At 39.9% G+C, this 21,078-nt stretch overlaps 1 protein-coding gene across 1 annotated transcript in view; it reads left to right on the top strand.

The window, feature by feature from the left end:
• Positions 1 to 21,078, top strand: part of COG5 (component of oligomeric golgi complex 5) — a 364,197-nt gene that overhangs the window by 324,938 nt on the left and 18,181 nt on the right. The window contains exons 18-19 of the mRNA XM_064374523.1: positions 7,466 to 7,703; positions 13,467 to 13,543. Coding sequence (XP_064230593.1) covers positions 7,466 to 7,703; positions 13,467 to 13,543 — 315 coding nt within the window. The remainder of the gene's footprint in view (positions 1 to 7,465; positions 7,704 to 13,466; positions 13,544 to 21,078) is intronic.

The raw sequence follows: 21,078 nt of genomic DNA on the forward strand, positions 1-21,078 counted from the left end.
CCTTGCTTCTCATGTGGGCACTTATTGCTATATATTTTCCTCTAGAGACTGCTTTAAATGTGTCCCAGCGATTCTGGTATGTGGTGTCTTCGTTCTCGTTGGTTTCAAAGAACATCTTTATTTCTGCCTTCATTTCATTGTTTATCCATTCAGCATTCAAGAGCCAGTTCAGTTTCCATGAAGCTGTGCGGTTCTGGGTTGGTTTCTGAATTCTGAGTTCTAACTTGATTGCACTGTGGTCTGAGAGACTGTTTGTTATTATTTCTGTTCTTTTGCATTTGCTGAGGAGTGATTTACTTCCAATTATGAGGTCAATTTTAGAGTAGTTGTGATGTGGTGCTGAGAAGAATGTATATTCTGTAGATTTGGGATGGAGAGTTCTGTAAATGTCTATTAGGTTTGCTTGTTCCAAGTCTGAGTTCAAGTCCTGGATATCCTTGTGAATTTTCTGTCTGGTTGATCTGTCCAATATTGACAATGGGGTGTTAAAATCTCCTACTATTATTGTGTGGGAGTCTAAGTCTCTTTGTAAGTCATTAAGAACTTGCCTTGTGTATCTGGGTGCTCCTGTATTGGGTGCGTATTTATTTAGGATTGTTAGCTCTTCTTGTTGCATTGATCCTTTTACCATTATGTAATGTCCTTCTTTGTCTCTTTTGATCTTTGTTGCTTTAAAGTCTATTTTATCAGAGATGAGAATTGCAACTCCTGCTTTTTTTTGCTCTTCATTTGCTTGGTAAATCTTTCTCCATCCCTTTATTTTGAGCCTTTGTGTATCCTTGCATGTGAGATGGATTTCCTGGATACAGCACACGGATGAGTTTTGGCTTTTTATCCAATTTGCCAGTCTGTGTCTTTTGATTGGGCATTTAGTCCATTTACATTTAGGGTTAATATTGTTATGTGTTAATTTGATACTGCCATTTTGATGCTAACTGGCTGTTTTGCCCTTAGTTAATGCGGATTCTTCATTGTGTTGATGCTTTTTACATTTGGTATGTTTTTGGAGTGGCTGGTACTGGTTGTTCCTTTCTATGTGTAGTGCCTCTTTCAGGAGCTCTTGTAAAGCAGGCCTGGTGGTGATGAAATCTCTGAGTACTTGCTTGTTCACAAAGGATTTTATTTTTCCTTCACTTATGAAGCTTAGTTTGGCTGGATATGAAATTCTGGGTTGAAAATTCTTTTCTTTAAGGATGTTGAATATCGGCCCCCACTCTCTTCTGCCTTGTAGGGTTTCTGCTGAGAGATCTGCTGTGAGTCTGATGGGCTTCCCTTTGTGGGTAACCCGACCTTTCTTTCTGGCTGCCCTTAGCATTTTCTCCTTCATTTCAGCCCTGGTGAATCTGACGATTATGTGCCTTGGGGTTACTCTTCTTGAGGAATATGTTTATGGTGTTCTCTGTATTTCCTGGACTTGAATATTGGCTTGCCTTGCTAGATTGGGGAAGTTTTCCTGTATAATATCCTGAAGAGTATTTTCCAGCTTGGATTCATTCTCTTCATCACTTTCAGGTACACCTATCAAACGTAGATTAGGTCTTTTCACATGGTCCCATATTTCTTGTTGACTTTGTTCATTCCTTTTTACCCTGTTTTCTTTAATCTTGCCTTCTTGTTTTATTTCATTGAGTTGATCTTCGACCTCTGATATCCTTTCTTCTGCTTGGTCAATTCGGCTGTTGAAACTTGTGCATGCTTCGTGAAATTCTCGTGTTGTGTTTTTCAGCTCCATCAATTCACTTATATTCCTCTCTAAGTTGTCCATTCTCGTTAGCATTTCATCAAATCTTTTTTCAACGTTCTTAATTTCTTTACATTGGATTAGAACATGTTCTTTTAGCTCACAGAAGTTTCTTATTACCCACCTTCTGAAGCCTGATTCTTTCATTTCATCACATTCATTCTCCATCCAGCCTTGTTCCCTTGCTGGTGAGGAGTTGTGATCCTTTGTAGGAGGAGAGGTGTTCTGGTTTCGAGTGTTTTCATCCTTTTTGCGCTGGTTTCTTCCCATCTTTGTGGATTTATCCACCTGTCGTCTTTGTAGTTGCTGACTTTCAGATTGGGTCTCTGAGTCGACGTCCTGTTTGTTGATGATGAAGTTATTTCTGTTTCTTAGTTTTCCTTCTAACAGTCTGGCCCCTCTGCTGTAGGACTGCTGAGGTCCACTCCAGGCCCTGCTTGCCTGGGGATCACCTGCAGCAGCTGCAGAACAGTAAGGGTTGCTACCAGTTTCTTCTTCTGTTATCTTTGTCCCAGTAGGATACCCACCAAATGTCAGTCTGATCTCTCCTTTATGAGGTGACTCTTTGGATATATGGGGGTCAGGGAGCTGCTTGAGGAGACAGTCTGTCCTTTATAGGAGCTCAAGTGCTGAGCTGTGAGCTCCGTTGTTCATTCAGAGCTGTTGGGCAGGTACGTTTAAGTCTGCTGCAGCAGAACTCGTAAACCCCTTTTTTTTCCCCAGGTATACTGTCCCAAGGAGTTAGGGCTTTATTTATGAGTTTCCATTGTGCTGCTGCCTTTTTTTCAGGGCTGCCCCACCCAGCAAGGAGGCAGGCTAGTCACTGTCTGCCTGCAGAGGCTTTGCTGAGCTGCTGTGGGCTCCGCCCAGCTGCCGTGTGAACTTCCCTGCAGTCTTGTTTATATGGGTGTGGTTAGAACTGCCTCGGCGGGCCGGGCACAGTGGTTCATGCCTGTAATCCCAGCACTTTGGGAGGCCGAGGCGGGTGGATCACGAGGTCAAGAGATCGAGACCATCCTGGTCAACATGGTGAAACCCCGTCTCTACTAAACATACAAAAAATTAGCTGGGCATGGTGGCATGTGCCTGTAATCCCAGCTACTCAGGAGGCTGAGGCAGGAGAATTGCCTGAACCCAGGAGGCGGAGGTTGCGGCGAGCTGAGATCGCGCCATTGCACTCCAGCCTGGGTAACATGAGCGAAACTCCGTCTCAAAAAAAAAAAAAAAAAGAACTGCCTCGGCAACAGTGGCCCACCTCTGTAATGGCAGACTCTCTCTGTAATGGCGGGTTGCCTCGGCAACAGCTGACTACCTCCATAGTGGTGGAGTGCCTCGGTAATGGCGGACACCCCTCCCCCACAGAGCTGGACCGTCCTGGGTTCAGCTGTGCTTGCTGTGAAACTCTTAACCCAGAGCGTTTCCAATTGCTGTTTTTTTTGTGGGGGTGGGACCAGCCAAGCCTGATCACCTGGCTCCCTGCCTCAGAGCCTTTTTTTTAGTTGAACGGTTGACTCTTCCCCCAGGTGTTCCAGTCGCCTATTGAAAGGGTGCCAGGATCTTTGTGATTTCCCGTGCGGCGACCCACTGTGCCAGCTGAAACAGCGGCGCTGAGATTTGTGGCGCTCTTTTGCCCAGGAATCTCCTGGCCTGGCTCCCTGTTTCAGTCCCCTTTTTAATCAGATGAATGGGCAACTCTGCCTTCCCGGAGCTCCAATCGCCAGCTAAAAGGGCACCCAGATCAGTGTATTTTGTATGGAGAACCGCCACGCCGGGGCGCCGGCAGAACAGCCTCTTCGGCCAATACAGCCACACTGGCGGCCCATGCTGCTTCTCCGCCTGGGAATCTCCTGGTCTGTAGGCAATAAAAATCCGTCTGGAAATGTGGCATCCACTCACCCTCTGTGCTTTCACTGGGAGCTGCAATCCTGAGCTGCTCCTAATCGGCCATCCGATAGTTAAACTTTTTTATGAGACAAGAAAGACTTTAAGTTAAGAACTGTAAAATAAGATAAAGAAGGTCATTGAATAAAGATAATGGAGTCACTTTATTAAGAAGATAAAACAAGTGTAAATACATATGTACCTAACATCAGAGCACCTAAATATGTAAAGCAAGTATCAAAGCATCTAAAGAGAGAAATTAATTGTAATTCAATAATAGTAGGAACTTTAATACCTCATTTTCAACCATGGCAGATCATCTAGACAGAAAATTAATAAGGAAACACTGGACCTGAACTACTTTTTAAACTAAATGAACCTAATAGATACATACAGAATATTGCATCCAACAGCAAGTGAGCATATGTTTTCTCAAGTGTACATAAAACTTACTTCAGTCAACGTAAAGTAACTCATGTCTGATTATAGTTTTGAATAGGGGAGGAAAGGCAGTGAAGGAAGAACCTAGATCACTGAAGTGATAGATGAGCCCCTTTGCGGAGACTAAACACACAACAGATTAGTGGCATGAAGATTAACATTCACTTCTCAGTTATGTGTATATTTAAATCTTCCATGTTATATATGTTAGGCCACAAACCAAGTCTGAACAAATTAAAGTGAACTGAAATCATATCAAGTATCTTTTCTAATCAAAATGGTATGAAACTAGACATCAATAATATGAGAAATCTTGGAAATTTCACAAACTTGTGGAACTTAAACAATGTGCTCCTGAACAACAAATGGATCAAGGAGAAATAAAAAATACCTTGGGATAAATGAAGAAAATGGAGACAAAATGCATTTTGTTTAAACAAGGAAGTAAAAGATCTATACACTGAAAACTATAAAATATTAATGAAAGAAATCAACAAAGACACAAATAAATGGAAAGATATTCTGTTCATGAATTCAAAGAATATCATTCAAAGGTCCATACTACCCACACCAGCCTGCAGATTTAATACAGTCTCTACCAAAATTCCCATGTTATTTTTCACAGAAATAGAAAATATAATCTTAAAATTCATATGGAACTACCAAAACCTCTGAATAGCCAAGGCAATCTTGAGGAAAAATAAAGCTAGAGGCATCATACTACCTAATTTCAAACTATGTTACAGAGCTACATGATGATTAAAATGGCACGGTGCACTGGCATATAAATAGAAACACTGACCAATGAAACAGAGCAGAGAGCCCAGAAATGAGCTCACACATTTACAGTCAATTGATTTTCGACAGAGGTGCCAGGAACACACAATGGAATAAGGACAGTTCCTTCAATAAATACGCATTAGTAAAATTGTATATCCACATGCAGAAGAATGAAATTGGACCCTTATCTCATACCATATTTGAAAATCAAATGAAAATAGATGAAAAACTTAACACCTGAAACTAAAACTAACTGAAGAAAAGGGGAAAATCTGAGGAATAATTTTTTTGGATTCAACCCTAAGAGCTCAGACTACAAAACAAAAATACACAAATATGACTACATTTATCTAAAAAGCTTCTAAACAGCAAAGAAAACAAGGGTGAAGTGACAACCTATGGATTGTGGAAAATATTTACAAGCCATACATCTGATACGGGGATTAACATCCACAATATATAAGGAACTCAACTCAATAACAAAACAACCTGATTTAAATGTAGGCAAAGACCTGAGTAGACATTTCTTAAAAAAAGACATACAAATGCAAATGGCCAACAGATACATGAGAAAATGTTCAATATCCCTAATTGTCAGGGGAGTGCAAATTAAAACCACAATGAGATTTCACCTCACACCTGTTAGAATGACTTATCAAAAAGATGAAAGCTAACAAGTGTGAAAGATGATGTACAGAAAAGGGAACCCTGGTATACTGTGGTTGGAATGCAAATTAGCCATGATGGAAAACTGTATAGACATTTCTGCAAAAACTGAACATAGAACTACCACATGATCCTGCAGTCCCACTTCTGGGTATATAACCTAAGAACTTGAAATCAGTATGTCAGAAAGATACATGCACTTCCATGTTCATTGCAGCATTACTTAGAATGGCCACGAACATTTAGATTGATAAATGGATAAAGAAAATATGGTATACATACACAACAGAATACCATCCAGCCTTCAGAAAGACAGGAATTCTGTTAATTGCAACAACATAGATAAACCTAGAGAAGATTATGCTAAGCGAAGTAAGCCAGACACACAAAAACAAATACCACATGACCTCACTTATATCTGTTGTCTAAAACAATTGAACGTGTAGAAACAGAGTAGAATGGCAGTTAGCAGCAGCTAGGGGGTGGAGGGAATAGAGAGATCTTGGTCAAAGGGTACAAAGTTGCATTTAGGTGGAATAAATGATCAATATTTAAGGTGATGGGTATGCTAATTTCATTGATTCAGTCATTTCATAGGTATACATATGAAATTACTGTGTATCCCATAATTGTATATAATTATAATTCATCAAAAATAAAAGTGAAAAAGATATGAAAGAGATTGGCACCGTTTTCAGGAAGGGGGGCTTCTTTTATTTGTTTGTTTGTTTTTGCAGCCTAGCCTTGTGTAGTGGCAAACCTGGAGTAAAGCTAGGCTATGCAGGTGTGTGAATCTGGCAAAACCAAACCCCACATGAAGATAGCCATCATTTACTAAGGCTCCCCTGTACCCAAGCAGCACTCCACCATGTGATGATACTGCAAACAAAAACGTTTCTCCATGCACCCTTTAGCAGCCCTGCTGTTGCTGGCACAGTCTTAAACCTTTATGAAATCCCTTCCTGCTGGAACACAGGCTTACTTTCTCTATCTCTACATGCTTCTGGAAGCGATGGACCTCTAGTTAGCATCCTATTTATAGTAACCACTGCTGTATTTGAAGACAATTAAGTTCAACTCATTCTTTTGCTCTAAGCGTTTTAGTCATATCTGTTGTTCTTCTGTAGACCATCACCAATTTCTCTGCGTCACTCTCAGAATATGGAACCACTTAACTTGCTTTTTGAAAAGGATTCAGCATGATGTAGCCAATGATCTCATTTATTAGAAAATATCAGGTGTTAGTTTTGGTATATCTCTTTCCTTTAAGTATTTCACATTCTTTTAATATATTCCTTAAAGAGCAATTATAAACATTTATAAATTATAAATAGTATTTCATGGAGCATCAGCTGGTATCATTTGTTGATCCAAATTAAAGCCTTTCCAAACCTCATCATCTGGAGGAAAAAATTGCATACCATGTGTACTGTTACATAACCGTTTCCACAGTCAGAATTCTGTTGGACGGATCAGATTAAATAACATAAGAGCAGAGAGATCTTTGCCAAGAATTGTATAGGGAAAGCAGCATTTTCTGCCATTGCAGAGTGTAAAATGCTATTTCAGGATTCATTATTGATACATTCATTCACCAGGCAAAACATGTGAGTGGATGGAGAGTTAAGAGGCTGGGAGGGACCTTGAGAGGCCAGAGAGTGGCGCTTGTATGATTCATCCAAGACAGATGGTTGTCTATTTCATTCTTAATAATCTTTAGATAAATGAATTCTAAAATTCCTTCAGTAATTCTCCTAGCATCTAAACCACTTTTTAAAATGTAATTTAAACATTGTTTTCTGTTAACACTTATAAAAAATAAATAATGCCTTTTATACCATTAAGGGAAAACATTACAAAAGATTAAAATAGCAGCATTGGTGGGAAGAGGAGTACAAAATCAAAGAGTACAGTTTAGTGCACCCGTGCTGAAAAGGGCTACTTTTTCTTTTACAGGTCATTACCCAGCTCAGGAAGACCTGATGTTCCTTGTTCTCTATACATGAAGGAGCTACAAGGATTCATTGCCAGAGTTATGAGTGACTATTTTAAACACTTTGAATGCTTGGATTTTGTCTTTGACAACACTGAGGCTATTGCCCAAAGAGCAATTGAACTTTTTATCCGCCATGCCAGTCTCATAAGACCTCTTGGGGAAGGTGGGAAAATGCGACTTGCTGCTGATTTTGCACAGGTAAATTGATAGATTGCTACAAAAGAAAAAATGTTTTGGTCTCAATATTAGCTATTAAATGAAAGACTGTGTTTTCATCAGTGTTTTTAAAGAGTTGCAGCATGAAGAAAAGTAAGCCCACTTAAGCCTAAATGGTTAAAAAAAAAAAAAAAAGAGTTTAAAGATACTTTTATACCAGATACATTTTTAACAAAATAATCATTCCTCTCTTTGGTATGTCAAGGTTACGGTGAAACAGCTCATTCCGTAGGAAAGCAACACTTCCCATTTTTCCTTAATATGGGATTTTCTCACTATTTTACTGTCCCAACAGGTCAGACCTTGCTGGCCAATAATGTAGGCAGTGAAATCATATTTCATACAGTGAAAGGAGACTGCTTGTTACCATGTCACCATTCCTAGGCAGTGCTCCCATTCATTTAAATGCACAGTGGGCCAGGTAGACATAGAGTCTGATTATTTGTTCTCCCTCTATCAGGTAGGATACACTTCTTCTCTGTGGCTAGCCTTGAAATCATTTCAACCTATCTGATATGTGTGTGAGATAGAATGACATTAAAATAGCAAAATATTATTAGGTCTTATAGAAAGGGTTTTTTTTCTTTATCCTTTAGACAGATTTTTAAAAGCCTTTCAGTAGTATAAGAGGCAGTGAAGAAAAACTTCAAAGATGCTTTTATTAAAAGATTCAGAAACAAAGGTGATTATTATTTTTTGTATAGTGTACCAAGGGTAAAAAAACATTTTTATTTTTTTTTTGAGACGGAGTCTTGCTCTGTTGCCCAGGCTGGAGTGCAATGGCACAATCTTAGCTCACTTCAACCTCCACCTCCCAGGTTCAAGCGATTCTTCTGCCTCAGTCTCCCAAGTAGCTGGGACTACAGGCACGGACCACCAAGGCCTAGCTAATTTTTGTATTTTTAGTAGAGACAGGATTTCACCATATTGGCCAGGTTGGTCTCGAACTCTTGACCTCGTGATTCACCCACCTCAGCCTCCCAAAGTGCTAGAATTACAGCTGTGAGCCGCTGCACCCAGCTGGTAAAAACCATTTTTAAGCTTTTCAAAGCTATTAGCTTTACTAGTCTAAATAGTAATTGAAATGAATTCTTCACAGCAGTTTGCCAGGTCCTCCCTGCTTATAAAGATAAACGTTAATGTCAATATTTATTCTGTGTGTATCCGGGAGTGTCTTGCTTCATTATTTCTGCATGGAGGAAAGGACCTGGGCAGACTGCTTGTATCAAGTCAAGCAGATGTCAGATGCCCTTCTGACTTGACACACTTTCAAAAAAGGAACAGGTAACACAAAGCTAAATTTTCAAGTGCCAGGTTCATTGCCCACTGATGCAGCAGTTAGTCATTTTCTTCTCCAAATAATATTCCTGAGGCCATTAGACCAGAGAAAAGAGCCTTCATTTAGAAAATATGCTTGTAGTAGCCACAACATAAAAACAGAAATTAAATGTTACCATGAATATGACTCTTTTTACCTTTTACATTTTATGAACTTCGTTCTTAGGCACCTGTACATTTTACTTTGTTTTACAGCTAAACTCAGCCTAAAGATCATTATCTGTAAATAGTGTCTTATTTGTCCCTTACTGGGGTTTTAGATTGCTTGTTGAAAACCTTATGATAGTTTCCAAAATCAAAATTGAACCTTGTATTCGTTAAAAAAAAAAAAAACTTGTCAACTATGCTCAGATGGTCTCTGTTCTCCTCTTCCCCTTTCCTCCTTAATTTTGTTTTTCTTTTAGTTTCATCTTCTTTCCCTGGGCTCCCTCCCCTCCCAGCTTATTTGCATTCTGCTCCAGCTGGTTCTTGAGTCACTTTCCTGGAGGCAGCACTTCAAGTCCAATTAGAGTGGCAGCCGAGCAGGAGATAGCCAGAATGAGAGTGCTGTAGGAGAGAGGCTTGTTTTTGTTTTTTATTTTAATATGTTCCCTTATGGGTCTTGAAAGATGGAAAGTATTGTCCTTTAACCCTTGCTACTGCAGCTAACACCTGCTCAAAATGCATAGCATCCAGTGGCAGGGGTGAGCTTTGACATACCAAAAACTGCATTATTCAAAATGTTATTTGGCATCCTTTTTTTTAGACATGTTACCCAATAAAGCAAACTTTTCTGGGTCCCTTCCCTTAAGGTAAATGAAACCCATCAGTCATTATTACTAACTTATGCTCAAAAGCCTGTGTTTTCTGTTTTTTAAATATAGAAGAAGCATTTATACACACAACATTTACTCATTGTTAAGCCCTGCAGTGACATTTGGTTGCAGCAAGCATCGTGATATTGAAAAGCAGGTTCTTTTGTTCACCCCTGTACAGTGTGTCCCAGTTTCAGAACATCCTGGCACTCACCTTGGGGATGGCTCCAGTCCTGTGGATCATGGGCACAGAAAAGACGGGTGGAAGCACTATCATAATTAATCGTATCTGTGATCAGTATCTTTGACAGATATTGTTCCACTGTTATGATCTCCCCCACCCAATTTTTAAATTAAAATTTGAATTTCAGAGTTTTGTTTCATTTGGTTTGGTTTCTTGCCACAACTGCACTTACGTGTTATACCTCAGCTTTCAGCATCACACTTTGTTGAAAGTGTTTTTTGGGGTCAGTCAAAACATTTAAATAGCATTACCCTAACATTTATATTCATGACAGGCACCAACTGGGGACTAGAGGGCTTTTCAACCGCCTTATTATTGAAAGTTCTATCAATTCATATTCAAAATAAAAGCCATTGAGGTCACTGAAATCAAAAATACACAAATACTCCGTGGGTTTGAAAACTGTTCTTGTGATAAAGTGCCTGCTATTCTAGCATAAATAACAAAAAGAGAAAGCTCAAGAAGGGACCAATAGACCAGGTTTGGGAATACTAGTTATTTGCTATAAGATGCAGTTGCAAAGACAGATAATGATATATTTTAAGGATTTCTTTAAGAATCCTAACTTCTCCCCACGGGCACCAGTGCAGGAAAGAGAAAGTAGTTGTAGGGTGCCATCTGGAGGGATCGCGGTGAGACAAGTGCCTGACATTCAGCCCCCTTAGGAATCCAGGTCATGGGCATGAGGTGGTTTCCTACAGGTAATTAAGTCCCTGCTGTGACCACATGGTCTCAGTGTCTACACTGATCACACAATAGTTCTGAAATCACTAAGCCTTTCCACAGCACTGGGGTTCTGCTGATTCTGAATCTCTTTGGGGTCTTGCCCACAGTGTCCTCTGAAGCACATAATCCCCCCTCCACCCCTCAGTTTATTTTCTTACCTGAAGGAAAGAGTGGCTGTTGGAGTTGGTATTAAATTATTTAGTGGCACTTTTAGCAGTTTCTAGTTATAGCTCTTCTGGTGCCCTTTAAGTATACATTTATATCTGTTTCACTTTGTGCTTGAAAATATTAATTTAGAAAAGAGAAGAAGACAATCAAAATTCTAATTTTTGTTCTAATTCCTATTGCCTTTTCTTCTGAACAATGTCAGGGCAGGAGTGCCCTAGGAGTATACAAAGAAGCCCTGTGGTTAACCAAATGTCTGTGGTAGGGATGGAACAGCTATGTAATTAGCTCACCGTGCCTGCAGCTGACCGCTCATTCTCTCCACACGGGGGCTGGAGAGAAGCAGTTGCACATGCCGTTTTTGTAGCCACTGCTAATGGCAGAGTCACCTCCTCCAAAAGGAACACTCCTGCCCTTTAAAACATGGCCTTTATTGTTTAATGGTATTCTGGAAGAAGAAAATGATTTGCAATACCCTAGAGGTCCTTTATGTATTAAAAAAATTGTTTTAAACATTTAACATTTTGAAATTGGCCTATGGCATAGAAATCTTTTGCATAATCATACATTTTACAGCCATTTGAGGTCATATTTTCTCATATCATAACTTTTTCCTAGCCATGTATTTGTTTTGACATTTGGTCCTGTTCAAGTGCTAAGGCAAAGGTTGTCTTTGAAGACAGTGATTCCACTAGAGTCGTTGAGAAAAAATTGACAAAAACATTTCACGAAAAATATATCACATAATTTCATTATGCAAAAAACCATTTTATATATATGTGTGTGTGTATATATTTATTTAGGTATTTGAATGGAATTATCAAATCAAAGATACAATGATGATCACGTTTTTTCTTTGTGCTTAGTGTAAAGTGACACATAGTGAAAGAAACCAGAAATTCCCACCCAGTGAATAAATGAAACAGGTTCCAAATAACAGCCCATTATCTACTATCTTTTGAGTTGGGAACACTGGCTCACAGCTGTTCTGTTTTGCATTGTTGGCAAGAATCCTTTTTCTTCCTTAAATTTTTATCTTTTTATTTATTTATGATTCTGCATTTTATAGTTTTCCAGCCATGTAAAGCCCGGCTTACTTCTAGGACATATAGTATGCAATCCATGCAGTCTTGAAAACCTTCCTTTTTCTTATTCTCAGTGGATAAATGATCTAAACTTTCTCCTTTTATATAACAAAATTAACATGGTTACTCTTCATCCTCAAGACCATCCCAAGGAAGCTATCTCCAACTCTCTCTTGACACTCAGGTCATAAGTTTGACATAGCACTTACCATTTTGCTTAATAAGAATCATTATGTGTGTATGTATGTGTGTTTATACATGTGTATATGTGGACATATACACAAATACTTTTGATTTTGTTTGATAATCATATTGTTTGAATAAATAAATATCCCCTTCTTCATTAAATTTGTGAATTTAGCAAAGACAAGACAGTCTAATTATTTAATCATCTTACCCTCTTGTTAGCTTGGTGCCTAGCACTAAGGCAATCAGAATGTTTTTCAGATGAATGACTGATTGGGTCTCTATAGTGTACCCATGGCAAGGAGATATTAAGCAGTTTTTGTAAGGGTGGCCAGCAGGACTTAAACCTTTCTTCATATGTGCTTCTTGAAGAATGATGCTGTACTACCAGGGAGCAGCCTATTCTCAACCATTTTCTAAACCATTTTTTACCAGGGTGCTGTATATAGCAAGAGTGGAGAAGCAGTCTATCACCTGGATAGCACATATGCAAAAAGTCTGCATATGCACTTGGTAGATAAAGAACAGGTAGCCTAATTAGTGACAAGTAGAATTTCCAGTCAAAGGAGGAAAATAAAGAGAAGTGAAACCAAGATTTGCTAAATTCTTGAGTTAGGTAGCATATTAATTTATTAATAATTGAAAAGAGAAAATTTTAAACACTGATAATAATTCCTGACAACAGCACTTGTATGCTATGCACATAAAGCTTTGTGGAATTATCTATTTAATTTGCGTGATTCTATTAAGTAGATATTATTATCTCCATTTTATAGACGAGAGACTTGAGACTTAAAGAGGTGAAGTAACTTATCAAGGGTTACAAACTAGTAACTAGTATCAGCATTTGGAATGAGGATATAGATGTGCTACGGAAAGCTCCGGAGTTAGTGCTTGTAATTACCTGAGCCACACTAACTGATAAAAATTGTCATCATTTATATTGAATATAAAAAGACTTATAATGCCTAAAGTATACACATGCAGTCTTGAAAACCTTCCTTTTTCTTATTTTTCAATGATAAATAAATGCAAAAGTTATGTAAGTGCTTGTCTTTTAATACATATAGTTGGCTTTCAAAACTTGCCTCATAGTCCAGATAAAATTAAGTTTACTGCAACTACAACTTTCTGTGATCCAGGTCTGTTCCAAATTCCCCTAAAGATTCTGACATTAAAATCAATGGAATATCTTTTAATATTTCAGATGGAGTTGGCTGTGGGTCCATTCTGCAGACGAGTATCTGATTTAGGAAAGTCCTATCGGATGCTGAGATCATTCAGGTAAGACTGAACTCTCTGTTCATACATTCACATCCTCCAGGCAAATAAATCCTTCTTTCTGTGCAGGTGGAACTTCATAAGATCGCCAGTATTTAGCCATTTTTAATCTACAACAGTGGCAATTTCATGACTCATCTTAGAAAGTATTCAAATCAGAAATCCATATAGAAATTTATGCAGCGACTAATAAGTTAGAGGGTATGTGTATTTTTTAGTCACAGTTCACAAGATTAAGCTGGTAAATTATGCTCTTCTTAGGGAGAATTTTTTTTTAAATTGTTAGCTTCCCGTTCTTACAGAAATGTGTTGAGTAGTAATACTAGGCAATTCATAATTATATAGATACCTTTTTCTGAAGTTTTCATTTATCATTTTTACCTCGGACCTTTTAACTTCTAAAAGGTCAAAAGTTACATTCAAAGATACAGATATGACAAAACTATTGAATGAAGTCTTACAAGAATGGAGTGCAGTGATGAAATGCAGATAATTACTATAAATGTAATAGCCTAATGCAGTTGAGCACGAAATTTAGTATTGAGCTTCCTAGAAATCACTTTACAAAAAAACACAAGAGTTGATTCATATTCATGATCCAGCAGAATACAAGTTTAGTAGAGAGAAAAGTTCTTGTCAGTGCTGAACACTTAGATTTTTTTCAACTCAGATTTTAAGGAACATTAAATAATGACTGGGGTCTTCACTAGCAGATTTTTAGAAGATAAGAAGATGTTATTCATACGGCTGTTTATTCAATAAGCCAGAACTTTGAAAGTCTTTTACATCATGGCACACATAGAAGAAGATATTTTCTTTCAAAGACTCTGAAGAAACTGATTTTTTTTTTTTCTTTTTTTGAGACAGTCTTCCTCTGCCACCCAGGCTGGAATGCAGTGGCACGATCTTGGTTCACTGCATCCACCACCTCCTGGGTTCAAGCGATTGACTGAGCAGCTGGGATTAGAGGCACGCACTGCCATGCCCAGCTAATTTTTGTATTTTTAGTAGAGATGGAGTTTCTCCATGTTGGTCAGGCTGGTCTCAAACTCCTGATCTCAAGTGATCCCCCTACCTTCACTTCCCAAAGTACTGGGATTACAGGTGTGACATGTGTAAGCCACCACACCTGGCCTAGGCTATTATTTTTTATAGCCCCAGTCCCATGTTTAGTTGTTTATCACATGCGTATATATCAAATAATGCTAATTTAGCCTGGCCAACATTGTGAAGCCCCATCTCTACCAAAAAGTACAAAAATCAACCAGGCATGGTGGCCCACGCCTGTAGTCCCAGCTACTCAGGAGGCTGAGGTGGGAGAATCACTTGAACCCAAGAGGCAGAGGCTGCAGTGAGCCGAGATAGTACCACTGCATTCCAGCCTGGAGACAGAGTGAGACCCTGTCCCCCCACCCCGCTACCAAAATAATAATGCTAATTTCCCTGTTTGCTGAGGCAGGGTGGCCTTTATGTAAGCACTTTAAAAGTGTGTCACAGTATGGAGATACAAGGTCTGAGGATAAGTTTCACCCAAGACATTCTATTTTAATCCATTTAAGATGGGAATTTTCTGTCAGCCTTCCCATTTCTCACGTGAGGAAAAGAATCTCTAAAGGAACATTTAAAGTTTGGGTGACACGTTTTAGTACGTATTTATAGAATCAAGAATTGATTGATCAATGTATAATTTTAATAGTCCTACTACTTTTTTTTATAGCTAGCATTTCGTGGAGTAACAGGTTTCAAACTTTTGACCATGACCCACAGTAAGATACTTTGTATTGTAGTTTGGCATATGCTTGCATGCAAACATGTGAACACACTCAAATCTATACACATATCCATGGACACCCAGACGTATGGTTCATGAAACAGTAATTACCCTTACTTCATGTGATAGCCTCTAACATTTCTATTTCATTTGATTATTTTAACCCACTAAATTAGTTTTATGACCCACTCATAGCCTGCATCCAGCAATTTCTCAACTTTCTCACAGGGCCCTTAACTCTTGAACTTTAGGTGCTGTAGTGACAGGGAGCCAAGTTTTTTTTCTTTCCACAAACTGTCAAGATTTATGCCTTTTTCTCTTGGGATTCTGATATCTCTGAGCTTCCTCCTGCAGATGACCCCTTAGCTCCCAAGGCCTCAGGCACATAGAATAATTGTTTCTTGCCTATGGAGTATCCTTCATAATTTAATTGGAAAATTCCAACAGAGATATTTTTATATATACCAATATATTTCTACAGTTATTTTGAATCTACAGAAACCTACTGAATTAATCCTAGTACTTTCTCAGTTGTTTGATGAGATTGATAGAACTATTTTATAAAAAACTTAGGATTAACTGGATCAAGAAATAAAATGGAAGCATAATATAGTACCGGGTTCAAATCCAGCCCTGGTATACAAAGAATGTTTTCAGTCCTATTCATTGAGAAGAAGAGAGATGTGAGCATGTGCCACGGCCTCCGCGCCGCATCACGGTTGGGAAAGCCCTGGTCCTGCCAGCTTCTTTGCAGTTGTCATGTGAAGAGAATTGACTCGAGAAAGTTTGCCCAAGTGGCAGGTCCTACCAGATTCCTTCCTGGAGAGGAGTAAATCAGTACAGAGCCATCTTTTTTCTGATAACCTAATTATAGGCCCTCTGTTTTGCCTACCTACAAAATCTTGTTAGAGATCTATCTCTTTTTCAAAAATGAGTCCTGAGCAGTTGCAGTGAAGAGCTTACTCTTATAATGTGTGCACTTCTGCCATCTGTGCTGGGGGCTGTGACAAAGAATAGGCATCATCCAGTGACCACGTACACATTAGACCTTGGCACTTGTTCATGGATCTTCTCACCAAAGACACTGAATCAAACCAAAACCAGTTGGATGGTAGTCAGCAGGAGATTGTCTGAATAAAATACGCCAAATTCATAGGATCAAATATATGCAGATATTAACAGTAATGTTATTAGTTAATATCCAGTAAAATGAAAAATATTCCCTAGTACATCACTAAATTAAAAAAAAAAACAGGTGACTAAGCAGTATATTATATGACCTCTACTATTTTTAAAATAATAGCATTTACTAGCCTGGGCAACATGATGAAACCCTGTCTTTACAAAAGATGGAAAAACTAGCCGGACTTGGTGGTGCACACCTGTGGTCCCAGCTACTCAGTAGGCTAAGGTGGGAGGACCTGAGCCCAGGGAGGTCAAGCCTGCAGTGAGCTGTGATTAGGCAACTGCACTCCAGCCCGGGTGTCAGAGTGAGACCCTGTCCTAAAACATAAAGTAAATAAATAAAAGTATTTGTTTGAATGGAGAAGAAAAGACAAAAAGGAAAAACATGAGAGTATCTTTGAGTAAGATTGTCACTTGGGGTTCTTCTTTTAGGGTTTTTATATTTTTTAAATTTTCTGCCTTATTTTTGTAGTCAGAAAAGTCAATAAATACTATTTTTTTTTTTTGAGATGGAGTTTCACTCTTGTTACCCAGGCTGGAGTGCAATGGCACGATCTCGGCTCACCGCAACCTCCATCTCCTGGGTTCAGGCAATTCTCCTGCCTCAGCCTCCTGAGTAGCTGGGATTACAGGCATGCGCCACCATGCCCAGCTAATTTTTTGTATTAGTAGAGATGGGGTTTCACCATGCTGACCAGGATGGTCTCGATCTCTTGACCTCGTGATCCACCCGCCTCGGCCTCCCAAAGTGCTGGGATTACAGGCTTGAGCCACCGCGCCCGGCCTAATAAATACTATTTTTAAATACCTCTTGCATTATTTTTCCCATTTGAAAAATAACCATGGAACTAAAAAGTAATAAAAAAAGAAGTAAAACATTACCCAATAAAGAGCAGGTTGGAGTTGACAAGAAAAGCAGGCAGCCAAACAGCCAAAATCCAGTAGATTGCAATAGCCACAGCGGGCCTCAGTTCGAATTAGGGGCAGTGGCTGCAGGGGAGGACAACAGGCTCAGTTCAGGGGCCCCTTTATAATGGAGGATGACAGCGCCAGCGAGAGTTTCCAGTCCAGACCCCACCCAGCGTGTGTACACGTGCACATGCTCTCTCATGCTCGCTCTCTCTCTTACACACACACACAGACACATGTACCCGTGCGCCTTAGTAGGCACTCCCTTCCCCCATCATGCAGCCATCTGCCACTGGGCACCTTCTTCTTGATGGTGATATTAGTGGACTATTTATGTAAGCTGGCAAGCTTCTTGCATACATTTACATTTTACTGTATACACTATAGTTTCTCAGGCAGCAGGAATCTTTTCATACTCAGTAGAGAATGCTGCCTTAGAAAGCTGCTGACATTAGCGATTTACCCTTGGGTGGTTTGTATTTCTACACAAGACACACGTCAGAGCTATAGAAACCCCATCTTTGTCCGCCTCTCTGCAACATGGCATTATTCCCTTAGTAGTGTTTGTGAGGTTGTTACCTCAGCTCCTCCTGGCCAGAGGCCACAAGGCTGTGACCCTTGACATTGTCAGTATAGATCTTTGTGAGGCGAAGGACAGAAAAGGGACCAAATGCTCTTCACCAGCTCAGGGGCACAGACCTTCAGGCAGGCCTCACCACCTTTGCTCCTGAAGGGACAGCTTGTCCGTGATGATGTCCACAGTGTGCTATACTGGAAGCTCATTTCCATCTAAGGCTTAATGAAAGGGCAATGAAAGCTGTCAGGAGATAGGGGCTGTGTTCTGATGGATCTTTTAGCATGAGGAGCAGTGGAAGAAGAAAACCATCGATAACTAGAATGTAGTGTTCCTGTCGATTGTTTTTTATTGTAGGAATGATGACAGTTTTCTGGGTCTGTGGTTTGTATTGATGATCCTTTATTGATTCAAATTCCAAACTCTGTGCCTGAATATTTATAGAGCTAAAAGAAGAACATCTCTGCAGCTTCCAGTTTTAGCACATTTAACACTAAGACCCCTCAGATGCATTCTGTCTTTTCTTTCCACTTGTGAATCTGGGGCCCTTAACCCATCCCTAGAAATAACTATTTCTCTGAGGTTTCTGGATTCTTAATTCTGAGTTTCAAATTTCAGTGTCATAGCTAAAAGGCAACTACCATCTTGGACTTGGTTGTTTGTTGCTCTTTGCCACAACTTTGACAGTGCTAGGAGCACCTAGGTAAACATAAAGCATTGAATATTTACTTTATCATCATTTTTATTATTTCTGAAAACTATTATTCGGTTATTCATTTTATGCCAAGCCTGTGCTGAGTGTTTTCCTGATACTTTCTCATTTAGCCCTCACAGCACTTAAAAGTTAGGTATGATCCCCATGAGGCCCCTGAAACCCACAGCAGCAAAGTGGGAGAATCCGAGAGCCAATTTCAGACCCACGCTGCCTGATTGCAAAGCCTGTGCTTGTAACCACTATACCCCACATCTTATTCTAGAAGTTTCTGTTTGTTTTTATTCTGAATGGTCCTGGAACAGCATTTGAATGCTTGCAGGTATCATCCAGGAAAATCAGAAGGTTTTAAAGAGAATCTAAACTTGCCACTTTTGTGGCTACCTCCTGCTGCTCAAATGCCTCATCTCACTATCTTCTGCTTCATTCAGCCTCCCAGACAGGACACAAGGAACATTCAGCCAAATATACACTTTTATTCGTAGAGAACGTCTCCCCAAATCCCTGCCTCCTTTCCTACCTGGTCTGCTGTTACAGACAATCTAGACTGAGGAAAGGATCTTTCTAACCTCTCTACTTTAAACCCAAATCACCCTCCTGCTTCAATCTCTTCTGGGACCCACATGGCCCCTTGTGCCACAAACTAGGCCTCCCTAAAGAATCTCCATAGAAATACTCACCTTCTGCAGGCCTTCAGCACTTTCTCTTCTCTCTTAAAGGCCCTCATTGTGTCCTGTGCAGGGAGCATGGCCACCTGTGCCCTGCCCCCCCAAGAGAATCATGTTCCTTCTCCCACTCTTGCATTTCTGTGCTGGTTCCAGATCTCAGTACACATACTCAGTGCTCTTGCTGCCTTCCCAGGCCCTTCAGCAAGAGGAGGTCAAGATGAGGTTGTGGCAGGTGGCAGGTGGCATGGAAGAGAACGATGCCGTATCTGTCTCAGGGTACCACTAATGTTGGATGTGGACATGGAAGTAGCAAAATTTTTATCTTACTTTACTTCATGATTGGCCTTAACAAGCTGTTGGAAGACTGACAGCTGCATAGCTATGAGTTGTTTAAATGTGAATCTTACTGAGCAGAAATGCAGTTTTTTTTTTTTTAATGGGACCTAACACGACGAATTAACACCACCTTCAACCTGTAAAGTTTAACCTTGAAAGTGCTGCTATATTTAGAATATTATCCTCTAAGAATGATATTGTGGCATTTGGTGTATCTGTATTTTATAACACCTTATTTCCTTTTGTTTCATAAAGTACTTTAGATGGTTATTTATTTTTTACCTTTCTGGTGTTTCAAATTCCACCTGGAATCAGGGAGAAGGGAGTGCTCAAGCTGTGTTCTTCAGCCCCTTAAAATAAGCCCTCAAAATAAAACGTCTGTGTTTGATGTTTACAGGTAATTATGACAGTGATGCACAATACAGAATCAAATCTAGTTTTGCTTTTCGTGGATCTTTTGACAGCCCTATTGAAAGGGACAAGTGGCCGGGCGTGGTGGTTCACGCCTGTAATCCCAGCACTTTGGGAGGCCAAGGCGGGTGGATCACGGGGTCAGGAGTTCGAGACCAGCCTGACCAACATGGTGAAACCTTGTCTCTACTAAAAATGCAAAAAAAATAGCCAGATCTGGTGTCACATACCTGTAATCTCAGATACTCGGGAGGCTGGTGGAGGTTGCAGTAAGCCGAGATCACAGCACTGCACTCTGGCCTGGGTGACAGAGCGAGACTCCATCTCAAAAAAAAAAAGGGCCAGATGAGGCTGAATGCAGTGGCTCACGCCTGTAATCCCAGCACTTTGGGAGGCTGAGGCGGCGGATTATGAGGTCAAGAGCTTGAGACCAGCCTGGCCAGCATGGTGAAAACCTGCCTCTACTAAAAATATAAAAATTAGCCTGGCATGGTGGCACATCCCTGTAATTCCAGCTACTCAGGAGACTGAGGCAGGAAAATCACTTCAGCCCAGGAGGTGGAGGTTACAGTGAGCTGACGTTGTGCCACTGCACTCCACCCTGGGTGACAGAGCGAGACTCCTTAAAAAAAAAAGGTGGTGGGGGGAGGTGATTACCCAAAAGATTCCATTTTAAAATGAGCTGTTTTTTTACCAGGCCTGGCTTAGACAGGCATCTCAGCCAGCAACTTCCATGTGGGCTGGGCTGCTAGACATGTTGTTATGTGCATGTAGTGTTCAGATTGTTTCCTCTCCTTGTCTCTCTCCCTCCTTGTCCTTCCCCTTCTACCCTTCTTTCCTTCCTTGTATCATTTACAGTTTGCATAAAGAATATATTGCAGGAAAATAAAGAAAAATACAAATATTCAAACCATAAAACTAACTTAATTGCTATAGATAAGTTCCAAACTTGGCTATAAACTTCATGAAGCC

This window comes from Aotus nancymaae, unplaced genomic scaffold (genome assembly GCF_030222135.1).
Source record: "Aotus nancymaae isolate 86718 unplaced genomic scaffold, 86718_ANA_hifiasm-v0.15.2.pri h1tg000002l, whole genome shotgun sequence".
NCBI classification, from domain to species: Eukaryota; Metazoa; Chordata; class Mammalia; order Primates; family Aotidae; genus Aotus; species Aotus nancymaae.